The sequence below is a fragment of the Aedes albopictus genome, chromosome 2 (genome assembly GCF_035046485.1).
Source record: "Aedes albopictus strain Foshan chromosome 2, AalbF5, whole genome shotgun sequence".
Classification (NCBI taxonomy): Eukaryota; Metazoa; Arthropoda; class Insecta; order Diptera; family Culicidae; genus Aedes; species Aedes albopictus.
In genome coordinates, this window is record NC_085137.1 from 459,502,491 (window position 1) to 459,529,260 (window position 26,770).

Consider the following 26,770-nt stretch of genomic DNA (forward strand, 5'->3'; position numbering starts at 1 on the left):
TTCTATAATTTTTTAATATTTCTGCTGAAGTATTATCACTGTTTGTTCACCAATCTTGCTTTCAAATTACATTTTCGGAGCCAAATTTTCACATAACTATAAATATATTACTTAAACTAAAGTTCTTTCATAATTTAGTAACGATAACAATGCAACCCCATTATTGTGTTATATTTTTACAGTCACCGCACACAAAATCTTTCTTCCCGTTAGTTCTTTCTGGTTCATTCGAGAGCAATGTGGTTGACGTCACTTTTTTGGTGTTGTTGACGTCACTTTATTGATGGGCCAAGATTTGGGTACATAGTGAAAAAAATGTCCTCAATATTCGGCCCACATTTAATTTGTAAAATTGTTATTTTTCGTTGAAAATAAGTATACAAGATCAAAATAGCGTCTTTGACCGTCGCATTAAATGTTCAGTTATCGAAAAGTCAATTCGAAATGTTCCAGAATCAGGCCATTTATGATCATGTGTATAGACTACCCACTAAGCCGAAGAACCATGGCGTCTACAAAAGCTAAACAAAGTGACATTTTCATTCAATTTTAATGCTTCAAAATGCTAAAATTGAAACGAAATGTTACAGTTGTTTGGCGCATAGCTTTTGCGATCTCCAGTTATGCGTGTTTGTTTGAGTATTTGGTAAACGTTAAGATAGGCCGAATGAGGGGACTATGCCAACGAAGCATCCCGATACCCTATCTATTGGAGTTTTGGTTAAAAGTCAATAGTTTTCAAGACTTTTAAATGTATAATAATAAAACAACTTTCCAGTACTTTTGTTGAGTGAGTTTCTGTTGTCAATATCCGTCTATATTGACGTCGCTAATTTACGGATCGCATGGGTAGGTAATGGGTTAAATTTGGGGTTCAATGATTTTGCAATTGGGAAAAGCTTAATTTTAATAGAATTCCTATATTACACTAAATTGAATAATAAGAACTATCACTTAGAGAACGGACATAAAAGCTTAATACCGGTCACAGCTACAGGAACATTAGGCACAGTGGGAGAAAAAGTAACCCAAAACGGCATCAAAGTTATTTATTTCTGTTGATTGCGGAAGGAGTGTATGCGGATGCCCACAAGGGGGAGTTTTAGTTTGATCATCACTTTTGATACGCAGTTGAGTTTACTCAATAACAACGATTTTTTCTACTTACTGCGCTTTTCCATCAAAAAGTCATATTGTTTCAGGGCTGTTACATTTCGCAAATCACGATTTTTCAAATACCGTCAAGGCGCCATTCACCGTGGGGGCTCCATTCACCGTGTGCCTTCGAATATTTTTTCATTATTTCTATATTATGATTGAATGATATGACAATTTCCTTTTAATTTCACCAATACAACATTGTATTGGTGAAATTGAAGAGAAATTGTCATATCATTCAATCATAATATGGAAATAATGAAAAAATATTCGAAGGCACACGGTGAATTGAGCCCCCACGGTGAATGGCGCCTTGACGGTAAAATCCGCGACTAGGGAACAATTTCGCGACATATAATTAACATTAATCTCCGCTTAATCAAATTTCAAGCAAAATACGATAATGTTGCGTGTAACGTATCAACCTAATATGTATACGAAAACCGCAACAACTGTATCAGCTCTGGACTTAGATAATGTGTATGTGTCGAATGAAGTAGTTGCCGGTTTGGTACACTTTCTCCCACTGTGAAACGGAGTATACGCATGTAGTAAGTCACACGTTATCACCGTTTATGATCCACTGAACGAAAGGGATTTCTGAAGTATGAACTGAAAACGCTGCACTGAGTGGGATGGTATCTCGTAAAAAGTGAGACAAAGATCAATGTATTTTTAACATCATCGTCCGCAGGATGACAGAGAACACAATCGTAACACAATTTTATTGGGTTTTGAGAAAATTCACAATTTCGTATCTCAAAGAATGCATAAAGCTACCAGCTATGCATCGCCTTTTTTCGTTCAAGACACCTAAGAAATGCACCCCGACAAACTGAGGGGGCGAAACAGCATCATCATATACAGAAACAAAAAATCTTAAACAAAAAAAGTCTGTCTATAAATAAAGAGTTGGCATTGGAAGAAGATAAAGGACAGAGACTAACCTCCTTACGTCGACAAGTACAACCGGTGGTAGTCGTTGGCGCCGAACGCACAATTGCACTTGGGGCACTTGCGCTGTCGCGTTTCGTACCGGGTTCGCAAACAGTCGTAACAGAACACGTGGAAACACTTGGACAGTACGGCATCCTTCCGTTTGACCTTGCAGGACGGGCAGGTGAGCGTTTCCTTGTACTCGCGAATTTCCTCCAGCATGACCTCGTCGATCGTGGTGCCGGACATTTCGATCTTCTTCATGCGTTCCGCCTTGCGCTTGAACTGGGCCAGTTCCTCCTGGAGCCGTTTGGTTTTGTACGCTTCCGCTTCCAGAGAGCTCGTCTTTTCGGCCACCACCTGCTGGGCTTCCTTCATTTGGGCGTGGTACTTTTCGAGATGCAGCTTCAGATCGGCAGCCGACTGGGCGGACTCGATTGCTTTCCGTTTGTGCATTTCCATCGCCTGTTGACGGGCGACCAGTTCCTTCTCGATCGTGGTCACCGTGTTCTGCAGGATTCGTTCCTTTTCCTCCAGCTTACGCAGTACTACATGCATTGCTTCGATCTGGGTGTCGCGAGTCGTGACCTGGTGGAATGTGAGACGAAGATAGGTATAAGAATTCTAATCTTTTGGAATGACTAGTAGCATGCCGTAATGGCGTTGAAAGCACCCAGAATCTAGGGATAATTTTCGGTGGTGATTCTGAGAAGAGTTTTGGGTACATTCCCATTCCCGAGATAAGGTGTGAATAAAATAATCTCAGGACGATCCCTGAAAAAAACCGATTGATTACTAAGAAAAGCCTGGAAGAATTTCATGAGAAATATTAGCAATAGCCATACAGGAATTCCAAGAGGTAGGGTTTGGGTACTAGTAGTGGACCCCCTAAGTCATCGACATTTACTTCTGCGGGTTTTTAGCTATGTTACGTCAGTGGATTGTTCCAAAGTGGAATTTTATGACAAGTTTCATGTCCCTTCTTTATGTTAAGATCATCAAACATACAACAATAATAAATTATTCCAGTGAAATGCGCATTTGAAAATGTGCATCGATGTTGCCTATAATGGACCCCACCGGGGTCCACTATAGGATTGTTTACACATATCTCGGCGCCTATAGTGGACCCCCCCATTTGATTTCCATGTTATCTGTCATGCTGCCGATGGAGCCTATACACTCTAAAGAATTTTCACGTCCGATTTACGTGAAATATCACGTAGCTCATCCTTATTCTCAAAATCTCAAAAGTTACGTGATGTCAGTAACTGTCACTCGAAAACCACGTCGTGTGCACCGCCCTGTTTGGTTAAATCCACCTTAATTTCACGTAAATCGTTTCAATGCGTTTGTGTTGGTGTACTTCCGACTTGGAAGTTTCCGCGAAACGAAAGTTACGTGAATTTTCAGGTGTGAAAAACAGTTCAATATGGCGTCGAGAAGTAGGTTGGCGTAAGAACTGCATGCTGAGTTTCTGTGCAAGTTGGTGCAAGTATTGAGGTAATTTAATAGTTATTTATTATAAGCAGTTGTGTATTTTTATATTTTCAATCATTTCAGGAGCTGGAATAGGTGTCTGACGGTATCGGAGGTCCAGTTCAACGAGTGTTTGAAACGGCTGGACTTCGAAAATTCTGCGTTAGAACCCTGAGATTAGTTTTCTGTTATCTAATCACAGACGATTGGAAACTAATGTAGATGTATTACTTTGTATGTAGGTGTACATTTATTAATTACACCAAAATAAAAAAAAACTAATTAAGAGCCAGTTCGCGAGAACCGCGACCCCCTTTCCAAAGGGAGTGGAATCGATGTGCTCCGATTGAGCTGAAATTTTCAGGGTATGGTTTTCCATATAAAAGATTATATCTGGCCGATTTTCAGATTTTTCCGTTAGGGGGAAGTGGGGTAAAATAGCCCTCAAAAATTTCATGTCTAAAAATAGGTAAAATCACTAAAATCGCAATAACTTCCGCAAACGTTAATGGATTCAGCTGAAATTTTGCATGGACACTCTACTCCTATGGCACTTCCATTTGAGCCAAGCGTTGGATATTCTTTGATATTTAATTTGAAGAAATAGGTTATTTTCATAATTTTTTTGACGATTTTCAGGGCGCCTGTTTTCGTACCAACAGAACTAGGATGAAAAACTGAATACTACGTTTTGAAGGATTACCCAAGAGCTTTAATTTGATATGTGACCCAGAGGCGCCAACTTAAAAACTTTCGAAAAAAAATTTTTTTTCTCGGGGTATGCATTTTACCCCATATTTTCAGTGTCTAAAGAAGTGTTGTAGCAAATTATGACAACGTTATTTAACTTTCAAGGGTTTTTCTTCAATATTAATTCAACAGAAAAATGATGACTAAGAAATGCAATTATTAGATTTTTTCATTTGGGGAAAGTAGGGTAAAACGGACTAACTCATCCTCCTTTCGAAATATCGTTGCTATGATGTTCTCTGATCGGACTCGAATTTTCAGAGTTCTTTATTCTACTCAAGAATAGATGCTTCATCACATATCAGTTTTTTATTCTTGAGAGGATAACGGGGTAAAACAATTCTCAGAAAAAAAATGTTGAAAATAATCAAAATTTCAAAACCTACAAATGCTTTGGTAAAACTTGGCGAAATTTCATGAAATTAAAAAAAAAAATCTTATTTTTATTGCATATTCAAATGAGCAAGTCTGACAACATTTTGACGTCGAGAAATGTAAAAGATTAGCACGTGTGTGATTTACCGGATTCTTTCTCGATTTTTCTTTCGACATGCATCTCCGCTTCAATTTTCTCTCTTTTTTTCTCGTGAAAGTTGCAGCAGTGCACAATGGTCCACGAAAAAGATTTACGAGGAAAGATGCATTTAGCGCCTTCAAATGATTTTTTGGAAAAATATGGCCTTCTACAAAGTTGTTCCCAAAAATCAGGCCTTCTTTACAATGTACATAAAAATTAGGGTGGTCCATATTTTTAAATAAATTTGGAACCAAACTTTTTTAATTGCTAGAATAACTGTATATATTCTTCGGGAAAGTTGTAGATCTATCAACTTTGAGCAAATTTCTTGAAGACACTTTTTATGTAGCTTTAAAATTTACCGATCTACAGACATTTTTATGAATAAGCTTAGGGTGGTTCAAGAAAAATCAGCTTTCTGGCGTTAACTGTTCCGTTTCGATTTTTCATCAAAGTCACCCAAGAAACACTTGTACAGTATAGTTTTTTGAAAAGGTGTTATGACGGGTTGGGGCAATCATAAAAATTATCTTTTGCCCGCATTCAAAATAAAAAACGTTGTTATAAAACACATCAAAAAATTAGAAGGTTTTTTTTGTAACTCAAGTGAAAAATACTTGAAAAGTACCTATTTTTTCTAGATAATCATCAATAACTTTTGAACGGAATGACGTAGCAACATTCTCAGCGAACGAAAATGCGCTTTTTTGGAAGCTGTAAAAGTGGTTCATACGCGACTTAGACGAGAAATTTTAAACAAAAAAGATAAAGCGATAAAACTATTTGTTCTAGCGTCCCCCTTTATCTTTATCTTTTTTGTTTCAAATTTCACGTCAAAGTTGTCTAAGAACCATTTTTAGAACACAAAAATAACGCACGCGCTGGGAATGTTGCTTCGTCATTCCGTTCAAAATATATTGATGATTTTCTAGAAAAAATAGGCACTTTTCAAGTATTTTTCACACACCAATCGATCATATAACCTTTTCAAAAAAAATATATGATTTTTTAGGAAGAACACCTGTATCTATTGAACCAAAAGAGATAAAGACCATTTCAGCGCATGAAACGACGCGTCTTCAAATGCTCTACAAGTGTTTCTTGGGCGACTTTGATGAAAAATCAAAACTGAAAAAGTTATCGCCTGATTTCTTGAACCACCCTAAGCTTATTCAGAAAAATATCTCTAGATCGGTCAATTTCAAAGCTACATAAAAAAAAGTCTTCAGGAAACTTGCTCAAAATTGATAGATCTACAACTTTCCCGAAGAATGTATACAGTTATTCTAGCAAATAAAAAAGTTTGGTTCCCAATTTTTGGGAACAACTTTGTAGTAGACCATATTTGTCCAAAAAATCATTTGAAGGCGCTAAATGCATCTTTCCTCTTAAATCTTTTTCGTGGACCATTGTGCACTGCAACAACTTTCACGAGAAAAAAGAGAGCATTGAACCGGAGATGCATGTCAAAAAAAAATCTAGAAAGAATCCGGTAAATCATACGCAACGTGCTAATCTGTGACATTTCTCGACGTCAAAATGTTGTCAGACTTGCTCATTTGAATAAGCAATAAAAAATAAGATTTTTTTTTCTAATTTCATGAAATTTCGCCAAGTTTTACCAAAGCATTTATAGGTTTTGAAATTTTGATTATTTTCAACATTTTTTTTTCTGAGAATTGTTTTACCCTGTTATCCTCTCAAGAATAAAAAACTGATATGTGATAAAGCATCTATTCTTGAGTAGAATAAAGAACTCTGAAAATTCGAGTCCGATCAGAGAACATCGTAGCAACGTTATTTCTAAAGGAGGATGAGTTAGTCCGTTTTACCCTACTTTCCCCAAGTGAAAAAATCTAATAATTGCATTTCTTAGTCATCATTTTTCTGTTGAATTAATATTGAAGAAAAACCCTTGAAAGTTAAATAACGTTGTCATAATTTGCTACAACACTTCTTTAGACACTGAAAATATGGGGTAAAATGCATACCCCGAGAAAAAAAATTTTTTTTCGAAAGTTTTTAAGTTGGCGCCTCTGGGTCACATATCAAATTAAAGCTCTTGGGTAATCCTTCAAAACGTAGTACTCAGTTTTTCATCCTAGTTCTGTTGGTACGAAAACAGGCACCCTGAAAATCGTTAAAAAAATTATGAAAATAACCTATTTCTTCAAATTAAATATCAAAGAATATCCAACGCTTGGCTCAAATGGAAGTGCCATAGGAGTAGAGTGTCCATGCAAAATTTCAGCTGAATCCGTTAACTTTTGCGGAAGTTATTGCGATTTTAGTGATTTTACCTATTTTTAGACATGAAATCTTTGAGGGCTATTTTACCCCACTTCCCCCTAACGGAAAAATCTGAAAATCGGCCAGATATCATCTTTTATATGGAAAACCATACCCTGAAAATTTCAGCTCAATCGGAGCACATCGATACAAGAAGGGGTTGCGGCTCTCGCGAACTGGCTCTTAAGATTTTTCCTTGTTACATATTGGTACCAGCTTGTAGCGTATTTGAGGAGGCAAGAGTTTTTAAATCCCTACAAAATGAAACGACATATTTATTAACCGGGAGACTTTTGCTTTTAATGCTTTTTCCTCGGCTTTTTAACTGCATTTTGGAAGGATTTAAAATCTCTTGCCTCTTCAAATATGTTGCAGGTTGGTGCAGCTGCTTTATTTTCATTCAAAACATGAATAAATTACGTGAGGTTCGTGTAGAACTAATCATGATTTCACGTAAAATTTACCTAAGATTCCAGTAGCTCTCACCCACATTTCACGTAAACGATGCATAAAATTCATGTCAAATTTACCTGAATCATCACGTCGATTACCCAATCTCAAATGAGTCCAGCTACCTGAAATTCCGGCGAAGGCTACGTGAAAAATATGGTGGACGAAAACTACCTATCTTTTCACGTAAATCGGACGTGAAAATTTTTCAGAGTGTAGTGGACCCTCCTAAATGTGCCCTATAGTGGACCCTTTTGAGTGTTTACATTCATTAAATAGTTAAAATAATCGATTTTTGTGACCACTTGGCAATTTGTTTGTCAGGAACTGCTGTGGAACAATGTAATTGATGTTCCCCCGGTGGAAGTTGCCTCGAATCAGTTGATTTGGGCATTCATATTTGGGTTTTTCTGTAGGGGGTCCACTATAGGCGCAGGGTCCACTACTAGCACACAACCCCTACGCCGTAAAATATAAGCTTAGGAGAAAGTTGAGGGTAAAATAAGAAAAAAACTTTGAGAAACATCCTAGGACCAATCTGCCGTGAATCGCATATCAGTCCCATCTTTGCTGGATTTCCTATGCAAATGGGACAGTTATGCGATTCACGGCAGAATACCGGAAGGAATCTTTTGAGAGAAGTCCTGGGAGAAACTCCAAGAAAAATCCAGACTTGTCAGAAACTTTCTGTCTGAGCAAATGAGGAAGCAATTTCGGCGATTTTCTGAGCAGTGAAAATAACTCAGAAATCACAACGCAAATCCTCAACAGCACCGAGTGCGAGTTTGTCGCACAGGGAGGAGTTTGTCCTACACTCATATTTGCCTGTTGTGTTTGTCACGTTTACTCACACTCAAAAAGCACTCGCGGGTTCCACACGGAACCGCCAAACAACCCAAAATTGAGTTCTTTTGACGCAATCCCATAGTTCCGCCCAATAAGCCAAATTTGAGTAAATCGATTAAACTCACACTAGGTAAATTGCCTTCACCTCCAGCAAAAACATTTACTTAAGAGTAGGTAAATTCAACCCAAGACCCCCCCCCCCCCCTCATTCAACCCAAATTTGAGTAAACCTGCATTTTGCCCGTGTAGCTGCCGGCTTAGAATAGCACTACGGACCACAGGTAACCCCAATCCAAGGTGTCAGGCGACCCGTGCTGAGGGATGAATGGTTGAGGGGGTTTGAAAGATGCTCGATCTTTAACGGAGCCCGTAGCGTGGGTAGATCGCCATTTAGGGTTGCGTTGCGGTGATAGATCTACCAAACCGAAATCTAGTGTCGTCCTATTTTTCAATTTTGGAATATGTGTTCTCTTAATTCAAGGAATTATAGTATTTAGTCCTTACTGCTGGTGTTTTGGTGACTTCCAGTTTTTGAATAAAACTGAGTTTACCAACTTTACTTTGCATATAGTTAAAAACCTCACCATCTGAGGCTGAACTTAATGCAAAGGAAATCAAATTGGGTTAGGGATCCATGTATGTACTAACTCTTCGAAGACTGGAAAGTGCTAGTACGCATGGAACATACTAGAATCCTTATTACTGAGCACATGTCCCACCCATTGTTGAAATGATATTGCTGCTAATGTTAAAACCCGGGTCCTAAACTTCCTACTGGGGAGAATTTAGCAGTGAAACAAGGGTGATGCTAGGTTTCCGATGCATGGCCAATATCAGTACTCTTGTTTTGTTTTCTAAGAAAACAAAACAAAAACTGTATCAAAATCGATACTTTATTGCCCCTCAATGGCAATTGAGTAATGCGACATGCACTACACTAAGGATACGGGTAATGTCACAATAGATCTAAAAACTGGTCGCAGTGACAAACCCGAACAGGAATAAAAAAAAAACCTGCATTTACCCAAAATTGGCTTATTGGGCTCAAGGACCCCCGTTGGGTAGATGCATCTCTGTTTGTTTTTGACAACATCGGTGAGGGAAAGAGGGAAAACAACCTAATTTTGGGTAACTAGTTTATTCGATATACTCAGCTTTGAGTAAAATCGACCCAAAAATTAGGTAGTTTGATTTCTCCGTGCACTGCTATACAATGAAAGACTCAAGGCAAAAAAACTCACTCCTCTACCCGTCATCATCTTCTTTTTTCGTTACCCTCTTCCTCGCTCAATTTTTATTGCCTTTTTGTTTAGAGTTCGTTCGCTTCCTCGCAAAGAGGCAGAAGCAAAACACCGCTCTAGAGCATGTTGCAAAACTCTTTCGATTTTAAGAAGGATAGTCAAGCCTGGAGAAATGTCAGGTGAAGCTTCTGCAAGCTTTTCTGCAAAAACGAAAAACATTTTCCACTACAAAAAAAAATCAGAAGATACCTTGATCCATACTCTACATGTGCACGAAAACCGATTTTGAAAATATTGCTTCGTCATTTAATAAAAAAATCAAAAACCAAAAAGTGAGGAAATGCTTCCAGTTTCGCATTAAAGAATCCTGGGTGGATCTGCAGCTCTACAGGAATAGTTCCTGTACTGCTGTAATTCTGCAAAGTGACGTAATTTCGACATTTTTTGGTACATTATATAATATCTGGTGTAAAAATAACGCTGTGGTATACCTGCTGTATTAGAATAAGAGATCTAGTCGTAATCTACACTGAAAAAATAAATCACATATCCAATGGAAAATTTCCATTAGTTTGGCTATATAACTGTTATTGGATTTTCCGATGAAAATTTCTTCGGAAATATCACATGAAATCAATACGGTCTATGGAAAACATTAGGAAATCACATAGTTTCTATTGGAAAATCACATAACTTCGCAAAATCTATGTGATATTCCTATAAAATTCAATGGACACGCGTATGAAAACAGTCCATGTGAAAATCAGATGAAAACAATGTGAAAACTTTTTTCAGTGTATCATTTATGGAAAGAAACTTAGAGGATGACCAAGAGATTTATGCATAATAACCAAATAATGGGCCAAAACTATCAATGTCGCTTACGTCACTCTGCAGAATTACGGCAGTGTAGAAACTTTACACTGAAAAAAGTTTTCACATTGTTTCTATCTGATTTTCACATGGACTGTTTTCATATGCACGCCCATTGAATTATATAGGAATATCACATAGATTTTGCAAAGTTATGTGATTTTCCAATATAAACTATGTGATTTCCTTATGTTTTCCATATGCCGTATTGATTTCATGTGACATTTTCGAAGAAATTTTCATCGGAAAATCCAATAACAGTTATATAGCCAAACTAATGGAAATTTTCCATTAGATATGTGATTTATTTTTTCAGTGTAAGTGAAATATCGAAAGATCTCTCGGAAAAGTCCCAAGAGGAACACCGTAAACAATCGCGTATAATCTTCAAGAGAAATCCCGAGAGAAACTCTAGGATGAATTCCACGACAACGTCTGAATTATAAGTCTTGTGGTCTCAGGATAAATTCTGAAAGAAACCCATGACTTCTTCTTCTTCTTTATGGCTCGACGTCCCCAATGGGACTTGGCCTGCCTCACTTCAACTTAGTGTTCTTTGGGCACTTCCACAGTTATTAATTGAAGTGCTTTCTTCGCCTGCCATTACATGAATTTGTATATTGTGAGGCAAGTAGGGTAAGAAATCAAACTTTGAACTAGTCAAATTGTAATCTTAATTTGAACCATTTCGAAATTCATTAAAACGACGTACTTTTTAGGCAAATATTGTCCCGAAAAAGATGTTGAACAGCTTTCCGTAATATAACCTGATAACATGGACTTGAAAGGCATTGAAAAAAGCGTTTTTGTCATGGAAAACAGGTAATTGAAAAATCACTGTGATTTCACCGATTTTCCCCCAGAGAAAGCACATTTTCGGTGCACTCGTACAGCTCATGCATTGTATCACACGCAATATGTGAATACGTCAAATGAAAGCTTATTTATCGTAGAATCGAACAACCGAATAATATTCCGCATTATTTGTCATAAAATTATCAAATTTTCACTTAAAGAATTTTATCTTAAGTTGAACCATTTGTAATCTAAATTTGAACTAGTAAACGGGGGCGAGCTTCCAGTGTTGGCCTGCAGACTGCGCTAGTGGTTGTTTTGTTTACTCTTGGGGGATGAAAAATCCCAAATTTAGTTTCCAAGTTTCTGAAGAGTTTAGAACATTCCTAGTTGAAATTCCACTGCCTAATGAAAAATAGTGATGGGAATTAGCAGATCCATGTATTTTTCTATTGTTCAGCACGAAATTGGCTGTTGTGGGAGATGCTCGAGCTGCTGCCGCCAGTAGTTCAAATTAAGATTAAAATTGGTTCAAATTATGATTAAGATGGTTCAAATTAAGATTAAAATCATTGTTGGCGAATAATCGAATTTTTCAATGAAATTCGGTGCCAATACAATTTTTTACCACTTAACAGAAAGCTTATACTCGTGACTTTCATGTACCGTGACCGGCCCTAATTCTGCGCAGTCCCTAATTCGGCGCACTTCCTCGAATGTACCACAAAATCATGGACGCTAGTTCAATATTAGCTTCAAATATATTTTTTGAATATTGTTTCAATAGTTATGAAAAAGTTTGTGAAGAAAAATTTTTCAAAATCACGACCATTATTTTGTAAAAAGATAAAATGGTATTGCAAGTACTGGAAATTGCCTGAAATCTGAGTCCGTTAGCGAAGCTGCTAAAAAGTTGCCTCATGAGCTGAAGCATTTTGCGACATAAATAATAAAGAGAATGTCTGCTTTTCCATGTGCATCCTGTGCTGCTGTCTTCGAGGAATCAGAATCGGCAAAATACAATTGAGTTTTCTTCTTGTTTTCTTAATCTTCTTGTTCTTCTTAGGTGCGCAGAATTAGGAACCGGTATTGAATGGTGGTCCTAATTCTGCGCAGACATTTCAACACTAAGTTTTGAGCATATAATTAATAAACAAACATCATATAAATGCCACCATAGCTATAACTAGGATATTTTATGTTTCTAGCAATCCGGTGAATGTAATTACGTTTCATCAAGTTAGTTTATAAATTTTAAAGGCTAATTTACGATTCTTGCATTTTTGATCTGGTAGTTCGACCGGAGTAACCAGTTGTTTTACACATTTGCTATCAACCTCGGGATAAATTTTATGTATTTACGCAAGCATTCGTCAAATGCGACATGGAATTTTCTTAAACAGAGGATACCTTGGAGTTGGAAAAGAAAGAAGTCTCAGTTTGCAAACAAAGATTGTGCCACCTTGTCATGGCGAAAAATTTTATATTGCCTTTAGAAATGAAAGTAAATTTTACTATGTACATATGCGGATAACTAAAAAGCTTTACATAGTAGTATTCGATAATCCTACAAAATCCTTCTGTGTATCATGATTGAAATTCCCTTTGCTTAGTAATAAAAGTAGTAGTATCAATGTTGGGGACATGCAAAGTTCCAATATGGTCGTACTGTTGTATAAAAGTTGAACACGCAGAATTCAATTGTATTTCATCTATGAATCATGTTCTCATTATAATATGTTATCTTTCTAGAGTTTTTCCTATGTGCGCAGAATAAGGAACATTTCAAGAAAGGGTGCGCAGAATTAGGAACAAAGACATACTTTAGAATTTTCATGATTTTATACATATAAATTGAGTGTTTAGTATATGAATTATATTTTTCTCTGATTTACAAAGCTCATAACTATGCGTGGTCAAAAATTCAGGCAAATCGGTTCGATTTGGAATTTATTACAGCTGATTGAAATGTAAAAAGTCTTAGGTGCGCAGAATATGGGCCCTCCACGGTACATACGATTTTGCAGTAGTAAATTATTTCCATGTGGGAGAAAAAATCACTCAAAATTTGTGCTACTTCGGAAAGCCGCAATTTGGTTCAACTTTTGATTACCTACCCTACAATGATACACTATACCAAGGGGTCGAGAAAATTTTCCCGACCGGAACGGGAATCGAACCCGCCGTCTCCGGATTAACGATCCAAAGCCTTAACCATAGGCTAACTGGAGACCCCATCGAGAAGAATCATGCCGGTTGATTTGCCTGTTCTAAATCTGTGTTTTACCTTTTGCTTGATGTGAGCGAGTTGGTGCACCGTTGAGTGTTCTGTTCTGAAACCGAACTGCTCCGCTGGAATGACTTCTTCCGTTTCCAGGTGACGTTTTAACCGTTATGTGTCCGACAAAAGTTTTGCTTTTTTCTACATCGTGCTTTTTAAATGGGTGCTGGGTACCCGGGTACCCTGTCTCCCACATAAGGGTCAATCGTGCGAGGATTACCCTTTCGAAAACTTGGCTTAAGCTGCTCAGCAGACTTATCGGTCGGTAATTACCTAGATTAGTGATATCCTTGTTTACCTTCGTCACGTTGGCGTATTTCCAACCGGTAGGGAAGTACCACAAGGACAGGCACGCGTGCTGATAACTTTGTCAGCACGACCAATCATTTTCTTGGTAGGTGCTCGAGGCAGGTGTTCCGATTCCTTTCGGTTTATCAGGGCAGCGTTACGAATGCGAGGGCTTGCACCGCGAATTTGGTCGAATGCAATATCCACCGCCGCCGAAGTTTCCGGATCATCTGGCTCTTCGTTGTTATGAGCAGCAGCAAACGTTGCAGCGAACGCTTCCGTTTGTGTGAGATTACCGTTGACGTTCAGAGGGGGGCTGTACTTGACCGTGTCGGAACACGGCTGCGCGATAGCTTCTAGAATTTATTGCGATTATCCAGGTTCTTCAGCATCGAACCTACCTAACCTGGATTTGCTGCAGTACCACATTCTGTGCCGCGCGTTCATATCGCCCACCAAAAAGAACGGTTCGTCAACGCAGCACAGTTGGCGAATATCCCATCTAAACTGGCAGAGCGTTATTACCCTGTGGTTCGAGCCGGGATAGTAGGCAGCGATGATGCTAACTGGTGTTGAATCTGCTACCACAGTAATGCCGACAGTTTCGATGGTCCGCGTCGAGGTTTCCCGCTTGGAGTAAGATATTCCGTTCCTCATCAGAATCACTACTCTTCCCCCACGGCATCCGGCGAGTCTCGATCCGCCCTTACAATAGTATAGTTTTCATGGTACATTGAGTTGTTGAGATGGAGCCAGGTTTTCGTGATCACAGCGATGTCGATTTCGTGGTTCCCAAAAAAGTGGAAAAATTCCTTAGCCATGTTTCGGATGGAACAGCAATTGCAATTCAGCACCTTGAGTGAGCTAAGATTGGCCATTGTAGACGTACTTGATGATAAGCTCGGTAAGAGCGAGGAATTGCATTGCCTTCGATTGGCAGTTCGAGAGGCTGGCGAAGAGCTCATGTGCGAGGCACAAGAACTCGTCAACGGTGAACAGGTTGTTTGACAACCCAGGCTGAGGGTTCCCCTGGACAACTTGGGAATACGAAAGATTGGGCTTCGTGATGCTGGCCAGCAGATGGCTCAAATCACCACCCGGCCGACTGTGGGCGATCACAGGCACTGTTGAAACTTTCACTGAGCTCCTATTCGTTCCTCAGGTTCGGTCTCGTTCTCCTTTATGGCCTTCAAATCCTGCAGATGCTTGAGGCGAGCAGGGCAACCTTTGTAGTACGCAGTATGGTTTTGGCTGCAGTTGGCACAGCGGATTTGCGAACGATCCTCGTTGACAGCAGTGTCGCCTCTTGCTGGTAAGATGCACTCCGATGTCTGGTATTGTTTACCGCATTTCACACACTTCGCCTCCAGGTGGCAATTCCTCATTCCGTGACCGAACTGTTGGCATCGAAAGCACTGGACGATGTCGGACTTCTTCTTGGAATAATGCCTCCACCAAACAATGACGTTGAACAACGCATCTATTTTCTGCAGGTCCTGCAGTTTGACGGCACCATGCGGAAACTGCAGCAGATATAGCGCGTAATCAACGTGTTTCGATTTTGATAGCTGGCGGACACTGCTCGGATGAACATTCACCGACGCAAGCTCCTGCTTCACTTCTTCCACGGGAAACACCGGCAGCCCAGAGAGAACGATTCTCACCGGAATTTCATCACTAGTTTCATGTGTGTAGAACTGGATGTCCGAAGCTTCCAGTATACTGCAAATATCAGAAAAATGCGGTTTCGATTTCGCACTGATCTGGATATGGCTTGGTGGTAATCACTTTTCGTCATCGATGTCGCAGCAATCATTCGGTTGAGCGCGGGAACACTGGAGCCGTACACAAAAATCGGCGGACATCTTATTTTAGTGGAAGCGGAACCCGACTATTTTCCGCCACCTTCACACGTTTTTGACCACTGTGTAGTGGCAGCACTATCATCACCACAGACATTGTTGACATCTTAATCACCGTCGTCAGAGAGCAAAGCAAAGCAAGGATCGAACCCCCTTATAACTCTCCAGACGGACTCCCCTGCTGGGTTAGTGGCAGCTGGTCAGCTGATGATGGTATTCCACCGAAGGAATTTCTGCGACGACGTTTTGTCCCTTGATCTGCAAGCGGGGGTTTCACCACTGTCTATTACTGCTGTTTGCGGATCTTTTTCAAACTGTAGTTTAACCGAACCACGATCTGCGATGACCCGTGTCCAATGTCCATCGCCTGGCCGCGGCGGCGCCTTAGTTGACCTCTCCTTACCCAGGGCGTTAGCGGCACACCGAGAACACTAGGTAATAAAAAAAACTTCTCGAGAGCAACAAAAATGATGTATACACACCGTGACACTATGGGCTAAAATTGATTTTATCAATGTTTCCTGAGTATTCGAGTTACCTACTCCAGGTTTTCCCTGTTGAATAAAATTCCTTGAGGATTCCCGGTTTTTCAGGTAGTAGATACCCTGTTACATTACATCCTGTATCTTACCTGATCTTCCAGCACTTGCTTTTCCTCGCGCAGTAATTTATGCATCTGATTGGCTTTTATTCGATCAGACATAAGCTTAAAGTTGGCATCATCCTTTTCGCGCAGTTGCTGAATTAATCTTGAGTTTTGCTCCTGCATGTCCTCGAACGCTTGTCCCGTAACTTCCATCTCGTTAAGCAACGCTTCTTCTTCCTAAAAAGGCAAAAAACAATGCTGTAATAATCATATCCTTAGCGAAGGTTTCAGCCGATAATACTACATGCGATCCAACGAACGGTCGGTAACCGCTACTCCACGCACTGTCGGGTTGCTTTTGGTTTTGAACCTGCTTTTGCAACTCATACTTTTGCTCCTCCAGTTGCTTGATCTTCCTGAGAGCTTCCTCGTCGGCCAGCTTCTTCCTGTCCTCCCGCTTGCTTTCCTGAACCTTCTTCAGTTGGTTCTTCAAGTCTTCGATTTCGGCGCACTTTTTCTTCTCCGATGCCATCAGTTGAACTTTATCTCGCTGCTCTTTTGATACTCCTTTGTACATATCCAGCAGCAGTTTCATCTCCTTCTGATCGTTCAGCGCTTTTTTCAGCTGATTCCTCAAGTCACGAACCAAGTCTGACTCGGCGCTCTTGGCCCGTTCCTTGCTGTCTCCCTTGGGCGTTCCGGGAGCTTCCGATTTGATCGGCTTTCCATCCGGACCGATCTCTTCCTTTTTCACACCATTTGGATCGCAGCCATCCCCTTCTTCGCCGGATTCTGATTTGATCGCTCCAGAAGTCGGATCATTTGGGTCCTCCTCCTTTATCGAACCTTGGCCGTCACACGATCCAGGTTCTTCCTTGATCCCTGAAGCAGCCGACGCTTGCTCGTTTTCTTTCTTCACCTCTGCCTGCTGTTGCTCCTGAAGAGTCGTCAACTTCGCCGTGGTATCCTCGAGTTCCTTTCGCAGCTTGACGTTGTCGGCCGAAACTTCCTTGTACTTCTTCTTGTACCGTTGGACTTCTCCCTTCAGTTGTCCGTTATGGTTCTGCAGCGACGTTATCAGATGACGCATCTCCCGATTGATTGGCGCCGTCTGCTCATTAGCCGCCATATTCTGCTCAAACTCAATCCTTAGCATCTCGTACTCTTTGCGGATTTGCGACAGGACATCTTCCATTTGGATCATATCGCTACGGACACGCTTCTGTGCAATCAGTTCCTCGCTTTCCATCATCTCGATCTGCCTCAAATGCTGATTCTTGCTCGTCTGCAACTGATTCCGGCTCTCGTCCAACAGCGTCTTGATTTGCATCGACTCATTGTACAGAACGGAGAACTGCGACTGCAGGCACTTGTACTCCGTCGTCTCGACGATAACCGACTCGGGCAGCTGGCGGATGTCCATCTTGAGTTTTTCGACTTCCTTCAGCGCTTCCCGATGCTGTACGTGCAGTTTGTCCAGCTCCTGCAGTCGATTGTTCGCTAGCTCTTTGTATTCTTCCAACTCTTTCTGCAGATCTTCCAAATGCTGCGCCGCGACGCTGGTCATGGATCCACCTGTGGGAATTCAATAATAATTTGTAGTTTCATAAGTACTAATCAACGATACGTCTCAATTCACACATAAAAATTTAAACCATAAGAATGGTACACATCTCGTTTATCACCTTACCTTTGGTTGAACTAGACGTCGACGTCGAATGTTTGTTCTCGTCCTTGCTGGAGATATCGCCATGCAACTGGTGGTACGCCTTCAGCTTCTCGATCGCCTCCGCCAGATGGTTCTCCAGTTTGTCGTTCCGGCAGCGTACCTTCTCCAGCTCGTACTGCAGGTCGTCGATTTGATTCTTCAGCTCAGCCGATTCCGTTTCCTTGCCGTTGAGCATGTCCTGGATTTCGCTCATCTTGAGCGAAATCGTGTGAAACTTCTCATGCAGCAGCGTGTTCTGCGTCTGCAGGTTGCGATTCTCCGCCATGACCTCGGTGTAGCTCTGGCGCAGCGTTTCGTCCATGTCCGGAACGTTTGCCTCGGGATCCTCCGATTCGCCATGCATTGCACGAGTAATCTTCTCATTGCGCTGCATGAGGCGATCGAACACCTGCACGATTTTCGCCACGGCCCGTTTGGACACCTGCACCCGGTTGGCCAGCTTGTCATCCAGCTCCTCCTTGTCCCAGGTGGACAACTGCATCAGGAATGAGGTGGTGACCTCATTTTCGTCTGAAAAGAAGCAATGAACGCGTTGTTACGTGTGGAATTTGGTAAGTTATGGCATGAACATGAACGTTAAGTGGTAGTCTTATAGGACACAATCGATGAAGCAGGTTTGTAGTTATGCATGGTTGCGGTTTCTACACATTTTTTTCCAGGACTTCCCTAGGAGTATCTTATAGAATTCCTAGAGAGTTCTTGATGAGATTTTTCCAAGGTTTTTTTTAAGAATCCTGTAGAATTTTCTTTTGCGATTCCTCATTTTTTCTGAGATTCCTAAAAGGTTACATCAGAGATTCCTTCGGGAACTCCTTTTGGAGGTAAACCAGAAGGAACTTGTTGGAATATTTCCTCAAAGAAATCCTATAGGAACTTCATGAGAAATGTCATGCAAGAGTAATTTCTAAAAATACTTTTTAAAGACGGACACGTTTGATGCTTCTAGTGAGCTATTTGCTTTTTAAAGGAAACACGACACTAGACAACGGACTAGCATGCAACGCCCAGTGGTAAAGCCGAAAACTTTTCCTGACAGCTGCGGCGGGAATCGAACCCGCGCTCCTCAGCACGATGCGACTAAATGCTTGGTGACCTTAGCCGCATTCCTAGAAACAAATCCCAGACGGAATTCCGGAAGGAGTTTCTGTAGGAATTTTGAAAGGAATTTCTGAAGAAATTTCCTGAATTCTCAGGCACATTTTCCAGGAATACCTTACTCAAGTTAAAATCTATTATGGAATTGCTGAGGGATTCCCGGAACTCTTTGAGGAATCCCGAAAGAAATCTCTGAAGGAATCCTGAAACGAGCTCCTGGACTAACCTTTTAGGAATCATTAGAAGTAACTTCTCGAAGAACTCCAAAAACAATCTCACATGGAGCTCCTGAGACATCCATCACAGTAGAAAATCTCAGAGGAATCCTAAAATAAATTTGTGGAGAATGGGGTAAATCTAGAAGGAATTCCTGGAGGAATCTCGGAATTAATTTATTAATTTCTGTAGTAATCCCAGAAGGTATTTCTTAAGAAATTCCAGAAAAATTCTCTCGAAGAATCTCGGGAGTACTTCATGAAGGAATCCTAGGCGGAATTTCTTAAGGAATCTCATTAGAAACTCCCGAAAGAATCCCAGACGGAACTTCTACAGAAATCCTTAGTAAATTCCCGGAAGGAATTCATCAAGAACTCCCAAGGAATCCCAGAAAAAACTTCTGGAGGCTCCCTGGAACAAATATGTAGAAAAACCACAATATTTTTCCAGAACTCTTTCCAGAGGTTTTCCCGGTGTGGTCTGCAGGATCCAAAGTTAACGCACCACCCCTGTAACCCAAAACGCATTTCTGAACCCGAACGGAGTTTCTCTCAAAATATTTAGTTGTTGTTATCATCGAATTGACCTTAGAGTTTCTCTCGGGATTCATCTTAAATGATTTTCCGCGATTGAGACCGGTGTTTCTCTTGGGATTTCCCGAGGAGTTATAATTCCAGAGATTTCTCCCAGAATTTCTACAGGAGTTATTCCCGGGATTTCTACTACAGTTCCTCTCGTAATTTTATCTAGAGATTTTCCCTGTATGGCTCTCAGTATCTTCACCAAATTGCATGCGCAATTCCTCCTAATCATAATTTTTCCCTGAGCATTCTTTTAGAGTTTCTCTCGACATATTTTTTCAGGATTTATCCTGGACTTTCTCTCAACATTTTTTCCGGGATTGAGTGAAATCAGTGCTATATCTTTTAGTTCCGCCCTCTATTGCGAATCTTTGACAGGTACGCGTATTTCGACTACCACTTGCAGTTGCAGGCTAAGAGCCGAAAGAGAGATAAAGTTGTGAAAGACGGACCCGGTTTAGGGTGGTGCTTCGAATCCAGTTTGACTTTCTATTCTGCAGAGTTGTAACTTGTTGTGTAGCTTAGTTGGTTAAAGCGCCGGACTAGCGATAACGGAGTCGTGGGTTCGAATCCCACCAAAACAAGTGGTAATTTTTTCACAAATTTATCTCTCAATTTGCCAATTAAACGTACTTTGCCTAAAATACTTCAAGTTTTTACGTCTATTTCAGACATACTAGCCGACTGGTATAGCCGGAAAAGGGCAATAAAATCATTGTCATACATGAGTTGCGTTCTCTCTAGCGCAGTTGGACGGCCGTGCGTCCGTCCGCGTTGAGCGCTCAACGCATACTGAGTTTGCACCGATCATATGGTTGGTGACGAAGTATGTGTCAGTCGAGCTTCAATATCAACATTCTAAAAACAATACGCGCACACTTGTTGTTGGTAGGCCGCGAGAGTGCGGGAGATTGGCATCTAAGAGCCGAAAGAGAGATAAAGTTGTGAAAGACGGACCCGGTTTAGGGTGGTGCTTCGAATCCAGTTTGACTTTCTATTCTGCAGAGTTGTAGCTTGTTCTGTAGCTTAGTTGGTTAAAGCGCCGGACTAGCGATAACGGAGTCGTGGGTTCGAATCCCACCAAAACAAGTGGTAATTTTTTCACAAATTTATCTCTCAATTTGCCAATTAAACGTACTTTGCCTAAAATACTTCAAGTTTTTACGTTTATTTCAGACATACTAGCCGACTGGTATAGCCGGAAAAGGGCAATAAAATCATTGTCATCCTGATGAACTGTCTAGACAAAATCAATGATTGCTTCGACTTCTTGACAGATTCTTCTTATCTCCTAAAACAGGTGTGATTCAAATCTGGAAGGCATCCGAATTATTCTTTAATGGCAGCTTGATCTTGCTGATGCGAATTAATTCCGACCGGTGGGTGGATCATTGCTGGATTTTATCAGTAGTTCCGGTTGTTCGGTACGACCATGCTCTGTCATTAGCTCGGAAGTTTCGGGAACCGTCCACAGTGCGTCCTTGTTGATTTGAAACTGCCGATAGTTCTTCATCAATTTCAGACATTGGTTCCACATGAACGTTGATGGAATTGGAATCGCGGCTCTTGTTCAAGTTCAAGAATCCTTTGGACTTGCGATGCCAGTGGTCTGGTTTGAAGATCAAACACAAGGCAAGACCGTTCGCAATCTTCTTCTTTTGTTGGGTTCGAGGGACTTTAACCCGAAGGTCATTCGTCCCTAGGACCGTTCGCAATGCTGTTTTATTTTGTATGGCGAGTTTTAAAAAACAGCATTGCGAACGGCCTAAGTATACTTACCTTGATCAAACATGTTCAATCCGTTGCGACCGATGCTTCATTGGAACGGAGCTTCATTTGAATGCGACCTTATAAACTTCGTTCGTCCCTGCGAGTCGTTTAGTAACACGTTAAGATTTACTCGATCGATGGCTTCAATCATTTTAATAACTACTCCAGTAATTTACTGCCACTTGCAGCTGTAGACCTTATCACCTCTATGTCTGGTGTAGCCACTCCATACGTTCTATTGAACCGCCCTTCTTGGTCGTGATTGCGAATTGCTGGTTCTGGTTGGCCGTGATGCAGGACACCCAGAGTTGTCCTTATGTTCCGACCAAGCAATCAGCTGCGATGGAGTTTTGCCATGACTTGGAGAGGTAAGGTATACTTTAAGGAAAGTCTGGAGCGTTACCGACATGTTTTTCCTCTCGTTGTTTTTTTTTGTGCAATGATCTCTTCGGAGTATCAACGAATCTTTTCCACCTGCCATTGATTGTGTTTGTTTGTTTGTTTGTTTATTTCCGACATTTTACACCGGAACCATTGATTGTGGGTGATACGGTGAGATTCGGAAGTGAAAACAGCTTGTTCAGGAACTCGGCCGAATTTCTGGCCACTGGGAATAAGCGTCAACAACTACACACCTTTAACCGTTACGCATCGACCTGAATGTCACGAATAGCGATCTGATAGCTTCTCGAAGCGGAATTTTGATGTCGTCTTCTAATTGAATGGAGGCGATGATGAAATCTTCCTCTGGTTTGACGTTGTAATTATCGACGAGGCGAGAGAGAACGTCGGCGTATTCACATTGAGGAGTTGTGGACACGTTCTTGATTTCAAAATCATAACATAGGAGCGTCAAAGCCCAACGTGGAATGCTCTTCTTTTGTCCGAATATTCGCAAGAGTTGTTGGTGATCTGTCTGGAAAGAGAATTTGCGACCTATCAGCATTCGATGGGATTTTGTCACAGCGAACATCAGTGCGAGTCCTTCCTTCTGATCTGGAACCGGTATTAATCGGTCGGGGTTTGCTTAGCATGACTGCACAGATTAAGCTTGCCGATTTTCTCTGCTTCACCATGGCCGTATTGTGCTAGAGGTTCTGCAGGCGTTGGCACTTGGAAATGAGTGACTTCAGGGCGCATTCATCTTCTGTGTTTGCCTTTAGTAGGTATACTATATAATAGTTAATATAGTATATTTGCCTCTAGCTTGGACAAGAGATTTGTCCGTATGTCAGCGTCCTTTGATGATCGCAATCCGCAGATGAAGAACACTAATTTAAATTGGTTCACCGTAATGTTGTTGAGCTCGAAGTCTTCACAGTACCGGTTCACCGTTCCAGCATACGTCAGAAAGTCGTCCGCTACGTTCTTGGCAATTTGGAAACACTTGTACCGTTGGCTGAACAAAGAGATTCGGGTAATGAACAGCTCTTTCAACTTCTTCACCGTTTCTCCGAATGAAAAATCTCGAAGGACAAAATTGACGTATTCGTCATAGCCCTTAAGCTTTAACAACCGAGCTTCATATAAATTTGCTCCGTCCTTCGGGAAGAGGTCTTCGTATTCCCTGTACCAGCGGACGAAAACAAAACCATTTTCAGGATCGTAGACAAATTCTTCGATGTTGGATGCCAGAGCTTCAATGATGAATTGAGGGTTGCTCGATAACCGAATGAATCAGCTCTCTTGAAAGCGTTCCAGCATCTGGACCAACCGAGAGCTTTGCTCCGCCCTCTGCTGGTTCTACCATAGGAACTGTTGGTACAGTTCTTCCTCTAAAGCGAGGAATTCGTTGTGAATCCTCGTCACAGCTTGTCACCAACTGTTGTATTTCACTTTGATTACAAATTAAAGGTGTTTATTGTTCAACTTGAAGATACAGAATTAATCTACCCAGCACAGGACCTTACTTTATATGCAGAAAGGTGTGTTACAAATTCAATCATTGCTTCGACCTCTTAACAGTCCAATAGAAATCTTGCGAAAATTCCGGTAGAAACTATACAAAAGCCTTCCCAGAAAACCACAAGGATAAAAATCTGTAGGGACCTTTGAAAAATGTTGGAAGAAATCCGGAAGGACTTCAGCGAGAAACATTGAAAAATCTCTGTAAAAAAACCAGGGAGGTACCCTTGCATAAACTTCCGCAGAAATACCGAGAGCAACTCTGATACAAATCCCGGAAGGACTATCGGAAAAATCTCGGAAGGAACTCAGTGATGAATCTCTGAATAGAATCTTGGAAAAAAAAACTCCTGAAGAAATCCAGGAAAAAATCCGCAAACCTCTAGGAAGAACCAAAATTGAAAAAAACATGGGAAAATTGCGGAAAGAATTCTGTGACAAACTGCAAAAGAACTGGATGAAATAGCGCTATAAATCCAAGGAGAAATTCCAGAATTTCTGGAATTCAAAAAAGAATCAGAGATAGAATTTTGTGCGAAACCGTAGAAAGAATTTCTGGAATAATTCCCAAAGCGAATTCCTAATTCCTTGGGCAAAGAAACTATGTATAAGGGATTCCTGCCAGAAATGCCTTCCACAATCCTTGACCTCATATAAAGTAGCAACTAAACTGTTATCATTTACAATAAAACAACAAATTACAATCCGGTCATCAACTCCCCTCGAAGATTTTTGAAATTTAGTGACTTTTTTCAGAATCTTCCAAGGAATCAGGCATTTATAACTAGATGTCGAATTACGGTAGTTAAGCCGAATAAAGTTTGCAATCTATCATAATATGATCAAGTTACTCACTCTTATTCTCCGACTCGTCGGCCGTCTCCGCGTCGAACCGCTGCAGCAGCACCCGGATGTCCTCGTTCAGCTGGTTCCAGTACCGGTTGACCACGTTCAGGACGGCGTCGTCCTGCGTCTGGCGCTTCTCCAGCTGTTCGATCCGCTGCCGGAGTTCCGCCTCGCAACGGACCCGCTGCTCGATGCGCTGGGCCAGCTTCTTGTTCTGGAACTGCAGCACCTTGATGTCCATCTCCTCCAGGGTCGAGATCGGCCCGATCAGGTGGGGCTCGAAGTGGACTTTCTTGATCGGAGGCGGTGCTCCGCCCCCGCTGCCGGGAGTGGCACCACTTCCGGCAGCGTCGTCTGCCGCCCGTTTTGACATCTTGCCAAACCGACGGTTTCTAGTGGGGATCGGTTGCGAGATGATCAACTAGAACGAAATACTGCGGTTTTCAGGGGAAAAATCGTCCGAAATCCGCCCAATAGACGAAACCAAATTTTGATTATCGATTTTTCAAAGCTCTTGAAATTGAAATCTCCATTGAGAGGCAAGGGACATTAGCGCAGCTAATGTCAAAAAGAAGAGGAAAAAGTGAAATTGTTTTTGGCTGAATTTACCCACAAAACCCACTCAAATTCAAGAAATGTTTATCTACAAATGATACTTACCTTTTCGGCAACATAAAGAATACGTTTTGAACGAAATTGTAACAATTTTTAATAACTTTCTATGGAAATTTGTGCGGCACTCTCCCCTTCAGACCGACTCGACACATACACAAAACTGGAATGAAAAAGCTTCCGAAGTGCGCTGGCAGCACTGCTATCATTTCGCGTAGCGGTACACCCCAGTGTGAAACAAATGGAACTTGTGTGTCAGTGCGAGGGGTGATTATAGTAAAGTTAGGGTGTGAAGGAATGGTGCAATAATTAAATGGAAACGAAATAACTCAAAATTATTGAGACGAAAAGTATTGTGCCTTGCAAGATAAATCCGCGAAACGCGTTTGTCTTCTTCTTTTCCATCAAGTTGCAAAAAATATGACCGCACCACTATGAGCGTCCTGATGGTCAGAAAATCTGCATGCGGCGCTTATATCAAATCCATCGGCTGTGCACACTCAGATTTGATTACCGAAGTCGGTAAAATTTTACTGGGTTTTTGAACAGCAGAGTTAAGTCGGTAAACGGCTGTGAGTACCGAAAAGTCGGTAACTCATAAAATTTCGACCTGTCAAACAAATACTGATTTAGTCAGTAATAGGTACAATACATGTTACTGTCTTTTTCGGTAATCTAAAATTTCAAATTAATTGGATTTACTGAGTTTTTCAGTTTTGGAAAATATTTTGTTCCCTCCCGGTCTGTCCCATTTTCGGTGTATTTTGAATCCGCCCATATATAGGTGCTTCCAATTCATGTGCCCCTGCCGACCGCTTTTGGAAGGATTGAAAATCCACGACGCGACGCAATGCATGGTTCATAACAACTCCGGCAGAACGGGAACGACCTCAGGGCAAAGCTCGACGCGCGGGAGAATCCAGTCGGTGATCGAGTATTGTTCCATTTGGAGATGCGGCAAAATGTATATAATCTGCTGAAGGATTGTCCAGCACATAAGGCCATTCCAGTTTGCTGGTGCAGAAGATTTCCGAGTACTTACCATACAAGCAGCAAGGGCACATGAATCGATGTTGAAAATGTAAAATCATGGCGATAGCTCTGATGATCAAAGCATCTTTTCTATTTTTGACAGTTAGGAGCACGCGCGGATTAATGTTTACATTTTACTTTAACGAAAGCTCAGTAAAAACGAATCGATGCTGAAAAGTCGGTACAGTTTTTTACTGACATTTGACTAAACTCAGTAAATATTTAACTTTGCTGAACCCTCGGCACAAACTATAACCGTGTTCAGTAGAATGTCAAAAAATATTACTGAACATCAGTGACGTTGTACGAAAATGCTGAAAACTCAGTAGTTTTTGTATTTTACGGTTCAAAAACCGTAAAATAAATTACCGAACAGAGAAATCGAAATTGAGTGTGTGGCGATGTAGCCGCGAGGATATGCACGCGATACAGACGCAATGTGGAAATGGAAAAGATTATTATTAGATTATTATTATATGTGCATCATTGGTATAAATTTGGGCACAATTGATTGTGCCGTTCGGGTTAAACACTATTTTTTAGTCAACTCATTTTTGAGCTGTCATCAATAATGTATAAGAAAGAAAAATAAATGTTTCAAAAAATTGCAAATTAGTTTATTAATATTTCGTA

At 40.9% G+C, this 26,770-nt stretch overlaps 1 protein-coding gene across 2 annotated transcripts; it reads right to left on the bottom strand.

Annotated features, from left to right (window-relative positions):
• Positions 1–1,789: 1,789 nt before the first annotated feature.
• Positions 1,790–25,310, bottom strand: LOC109418941 (E3 ubiquitin-protein ligase Bre1). Of its 2 annotated transcripts, none has more exons than XM_029877752.2 (6): positions 25,154–25,310; positions 24,503–24,927; positions 18,042–18,590; positions 16,656–17,926; positions 16,397–16,588; positions 1,790–2,682 (listed from the first exon to the last, which is right to left on the bottom strand). In XM_029877752.2, exons 2-6 carry the CDS (start codon positions 24,864–24,866, stop codon positions 2,110–2,112), a joined length of 2,949 nt encoding a protein of 982 aa, XP_029733612.1. In that variant the 5' UTR covers positions 24,867–24,927; positions 25,154–25,310; the 3' UTR covers positions 1,790–2,109. The 2 variants fall into 2 exon arrangements, with proteins under 2 accessions (XP_029733612.1, XP_029733611.1); XM_029877751.2 differs by having other exon boundaries at positions 16,653–17,926.
• Positions 25,311–26,770: the final 1,460 nt, after the last annotated feature.